At 38.4% G+C, this 5,561-nt stretch overlaps 1 protein-coding gene across 1 annotated transcript in view; it reads right to left on the reverse strand.

Annotated features, from left to right (window-relative positions):
* Window positions 1–157: 157 nt before the first annotated feature.
* Window positions 158–5,561, reverse strand: part of LOC106876301 (uncharacterized) — an 8,057-nt gene continuing 2,653 nt past the window's right edge. The window contains exons 3-4 of the mRNA XM_014924799.2: window positions 3,044–3,127; window positions 158–670 (exon numbers count right to left, since the gene is read on the reverse strand). Of these exons, the coding sequence (XP_014780285.1) occupies window positions 330–670; window positions 3,044–3,127 (425 nt within the window). The 3' untranslated portion in view covers window positions 158–329. The remainder of the gene's footprint in view (window positions 671–3,043; window positions 3,128–5,561) is intronic.

A 5,561-nucleotide genomic window follows, 5' to 3' on the forward strand; every position in this document is an offset into this window, starting at 1 on the left:
TATATATATATATATATATATATATTATCCAATTCCATCAGTAAAGAAACAATGTCTGAATCTCGCATTACATTTATTGGGATATTTCCCTTACTGCATAGAACAGAAACTAAATTGTTGAATGAAATGAAAATCAAATATACAACACGAGAAAACATAAAGTAATGAAATATTTATTAAAGACAAATTGGTTTCCAAAACCTCTCATGCATTATTCCCAAAATTTATATCGTTTTATTTTTTTATATATTTCTATATTTTATTATTATTCTATTATCTGTATAAAACCGTATACAGACTAACAAAACTACTATCTTTCAATTCGCTCATTACTTCTCGGCGTCTTTGGACCAAGTGAGAGAATCTGCGTTTTCGTTTCTTTCGCCAATGTATTCCAGTCTCTTAGCCGTGTCAGCTTGAAATACTTGTGCCCCAAAAGAAACTTTATCATTTATATTCCAATCTTCTATACTGTCCGGAGGGCTAATTTCGTTGGAATGAAAATATTTGTGGATACAACCGAGATTAGTTGAGAGATGAAAAAACAAAACCTTGTAGGTTATACGGAAGCACGCTTTAAATTCCTGGGTACTTAAAGTCTCCACATTCAATGTAAATGAAATTGAAGCAACTCCCAAATGGAATTCAAAAGTTTTAGTAAATGTTCCTCCTGGAAATATGAAAAGAGTAATAACAGACAAATTATTATATATAATGCATGTGTGTGTGTGTGTGTGTGTATTTATATATATGTATATATATATGTATATATATGTGTGTATGTGTGTATTTTTATCTATGTATATATGTATGTGTGTGTGTGTGTGTGTGTGTGTGTGTGCTAAAGTAAAAGGAAAACAAAACCAGGGCAGGACAGCCTTAGATCATTCTAAATATATATATATTTGAATATATATATATATATATATATATATATATATACTCTTTACACTTTACTCTTTTGTTTCAGTCTTTTGACTGTGGCCATGCTGGAGCACCACCTTTAGTCGAGCAAATCGACCCCGGGACTTATTCTTTGTAAGCCTAGTACTTATTCTATCGGTCTCTTTTGCTGAACCGCTAAGTTACAGGGACATAAACACACCAGCATCGGTTGTCAAGCGATGTTGGGGCGGACAAACACAGACATACAAACACATACACACATACATATATAATATATACATATATACGACAGGCTTCTTTCAGTTTCCGTCTACCAAATCCACTCACAAGGCTTTGGTCGGCCCGAGGCTATAATAGAAGACACTTGCCCAAGGTGCCACGCAGTGGGACTGAACCCGGGACCATGTAGTTGGTAAGCAAGCTACTTACCACACAGCCACTCCTACGCCTATATATATATATATATATATATTTGAATAGATAGATAGATAGATAGATAGATAGATAGATAGATAGATAGACAGATAGATAGATAGATAGATACACATACATACCAGGTAGCTTACTGGGTAAAACACGGTCACTTTCGTAGTGATCATTAGGTATATGGCAAATGAAATACAGAATATGGAATATACGAGAATTTATTATTAAGCATGGTAATTGTTTCGATGCGTCTACCATCGATTCCTCATTGGTGGGACACTCAACAACTGGTTCGGGAGCATCCGGTGGTGCAGATGTATCTCGTCGGGTGATTAATAAATATAACTCGTTAAAATGACTATTTCGCAATGTAACTTTCCTTTTTTTTACAAAGAAAAGCACCCAGACGGAGGAAATATTTTCATTTATATAGAAAATCAAAACTAAAATCATAGATGGCAATCCCGAATCCATTTATAAAGCAGTCTAGAATTCATTTACCAACGTTGTTACCGTGTCCGCTGTATCATAAGCATTTCTACAATACAGTTCAGTTGTAGTCGTACTCATACAGTGATTCATCAAAGGACATTTTGATTTTTCTCTGCATGAACATCTATCGTATTTATTTGTATATAAGGCAGTCCCGACTCCATTTACCGGCGTTGTTGCCGTGTTAGCTGTATCATAAGTATTTCTAGTATTACAGTGGAGGCGCAATGGCCCAGTGGTTAAGGCAGCGGACTCGCGGTCATAGGAATCGCGGTTTCGATTCCCAGACCGGGCGTTGTGAGTGTTTATTGAGCGAAAAACACCTAAATTCCACGAGGCTCCGGCAGGGGATGGTGGTGAACCCTGCTGTACTCTTTCACCACAACTTTCTCTCACTCTTACTTCCTCTTTCTGTTGTGCCTGTAATTCAAAGGGTCAGCCTTGTCACACAGTGTCACGCTGAATATCCCCGAGGACAACGTTAAGGGTACACGTGTCTGTGGAGTGCTCAGCCACTTGCACGTTAATTTCACGAGCAGGCTGTTCCGGTGATTGGATCAACTGGAACCCTCGACGTCGTAAGCGACGGAGTGCCAACAATGCAACTAGTGCTACATATTGATCGTAATTGATGTTTATCATTGCAGTTGGTGGTGGTGGTGGTGGTGGTGCCGTCGAGAAGAATGCCTCGAAACGGCGCAATTTCTCTCCTGATAATGCCATAAACTTGCTAGCATCTTGTATAAGGAGCATTCAACTAGTAGCACTTGCATCTCGCAGAAAAATTCGCAAAAAATTTACGACGACAGGGGTTCCAGATTGTCCGATAAACAGAACATCCTGGTCGTGAAATTAACGTGCATATGTCTGAGCACTCCACAAACATGCATAGCCTTGACGTAGTTCTCAGGGAGGTTTAGTGAGACACAGAATGTGACAAGGCTGGCCCCTTGAATTACAGGTACTACTCATTTTTGCCAGCTGAGTGGACTGGAACAACACTGAAATAAAGTGACTTGCTCAAGAATACAACGTGCCACCAGAAATTGAACTTATGACTTTATGATCGTGAGTCGAATACTCTAACCATTAAGCCACGCATCTTCACATGCAAAATAAAAGATCTAATAGATAGATAGATAGATAGATAGATAGATAGATAGATAGATAGATAGATAGATAGATTATATTATATGTGTTAATAATACAAGATACTCACGGAAAGTTTTACGCAGAATCACATGACCACCAATTGTTAATGAGAACTGCAACTCTCTGTTTGAAATTTCCATTCGAATGCATACTGAAAAAGTAAAATAATTATTCTCTTTATATCTTTTTTCCTTTATCGAGATAAATATTATTAATATCGTTTCACTTCTCAGAGACATTGATTTCAGCTGCTGCGGCTAATTTTTTAAAGAGCAGACGACAACCTTTTGTCAGTATTTCTTTTTACGATACCTATCATTCAAGTACAAATCTAAAGATCCACGCTGTCCCCAATAATGCAGTTTTCTGAACATGTTCTACATTCCTCTTGTCAATCCTCTTTCTGCAACAAATTGCTCAAATTGATAATACTCCCGATGCTTCTGCAACAACTGGGATGACAGTTACTCTGTTCATGGCCCACATTCGTGCAATTTCATATTTTAGTGCTGTTACCGTACAGTACTTATTAGTATATGATGAAATCTCTCAGTTTATTTTACTTGCTATGATGAAATGTGTCAGCTGTTCACAGCCAGAAGATTAAGGTGACACTTACTTGCTGGTCATTCTTCAGGAACCCTAAGCAATGCAAATTTTTGTAGGTATTCTGTCCTTACATTTATACTAATCTTTTTGAGTCATGTTGGTTTTTGAGTGCTGATGCATCCAAGTGCGCCATTTACTATTAGTATCTCGTCTCCTCTCCTCATTGACCACAACCGTCGTATTTTCCACTTTAAATCGTAATAGTTGCTCAGTTTTTCTTCTTTAACTTTGATTTTGTTTTCACCAGGACATGCATATCCTTTCTTTTTTATTCACCACAACAATGTCCGGTTTCCGATGTCCGGCCAAGTGATCACACAGAAGAATTGCATCCCACAGGGTTTTGCATCTTCATTCTCATTGACTTCTGCTGAGGGTTTTCTTTGTTGTTTGTAGGCCGCGATTTCCACAGAGCTCCCAATGGAGTGTCATTGCCACATTGTCATGTTGTCTTTTGTATTAGCCTTGTACCAATTTCAGGCATTCGTTAATGATGTGCCATACCGTTTCTCCCCACTCGCCACACATTCTGAATTTTCTGTTGTCGGTAGTGTGGTTGATTATGCACTTCACATAGTTAGTCCTTAACGCTTGTTCTTGTGCTGCGCACGTAACTGATCTTGCATCTATCATCCGTAGATCACCTCATCCATAGACGCAGAACTTCTGTATCTGTCTTGGCGTTCGTATCTCTTGCAAACTGACAGTACATTTTTCTCCTTCCATACTGTTACTTTTTTAATGCTCTTATCTTTAAATCTTTTTTTCTCTACACAATTATCAGTTTCAATGACGCCGGCTTTCTTCACATGTTTCAACAATGGTTCCACAATATATTTTACATACTACCCTAAGCTGTTTTCCTCTTCTTCAACGTTATCCTCGCAACTGATTAAACCTTCTCCACCCTTTCTTCTGGACAACTACAGCCTATCGGTGCCACTCTTAGGGTGGAAGGCTCTGTGCACTGCCAACATTTTTCTAGTCTTCGTATCCATTTTCATCAGGAATCATCATATGATTTCAGTTCCATACCGAAGTGATGTTATCGCCCATGTATTAATGCTTGAATGTTATTCCATCCGATCAATTTTGAGCGCAACACTAATCTAAGTCTTCGGAAATATTCCATCCTTAGTTGCCGTCTCCTTTCTTTCTCCATTGTCACATTGAAGTCTGGTATTCCAAGATATTCGTAGCCTTCTGTTTCAGTTTCTTTAATCCGTTCTCTATTAGGGGATTCTATCCCTGCTAGGGACTGTAGCTGCCTCTTTCAAAGTACATTATTCCACACTTCTTGAGTTTTGCTATTATCATTGTTTTTGTTGTTGTTGTTGTTTAGGCGGCGAACTGGCAAAGACGGCGAGCTGGCAGAATCGTCAGGGCGCCGGGCGAAATGCTTAGCAGTATTTCCTCTGCCGCTGCGTTCAGAGTTCAAATTCCGCCGAGGTTGACTTTGCATTTCATCGCTTCTGGATCGATAAATTGACTACCAGTGAAATACTGGGGTCAATGTAATCCACTCATCCCCTCCCCAAAAAAGCTGTCCTTGTGGCAAAATTTGAAACCATTATTATTATAGATGTTGCTGTTGTTGTTATTATCATCATTACTCTTGATCGCATTCTGATAATTGTTCGAAGCGGGCGAAAGCTTCCACGAAAGGCGCCGGATCCGTCGCGAAAGCGAAAAAATCTAGTTTTCGTTCGTACTTTCGTTTTTATGACTCGTCTGTAGCTTTACGTCATATGGTCGGAGTAATGACAAATAAAATACCAGGGGACGTAAGTTACAGATTATGTTCTAGAGTTACCAAACTTGAATACAAAAAACGAAAAGATAAAATAAAAAGAATAATGTTTTTTCTTAACAGCATGCAGAGGCTTATTTTCTCTTTCAGCATTTATAACAACTACTTCAGCAAACCTCTATCTTCAGATTGGTCCAGCTCTGAACTGACCCACTAAAATATCGGT

The sequence above is a fragment of the Octopus bimaculoides genome, chromosome 13, assembly GCF_001194135.2.
Source record: "Octopus bimaculoides isolate UCB-OBI-ISO-001 chromosome 13, ASM119413v2, whole genome shotgun sequence".
Taxonomy (NCBI): domain Eukaryota; kingdom Metazoa; phylum Mollusca; class Cephalopoda; order Octopoda; family Octopodidae; genus Octopus; species Octopus bimaculoides.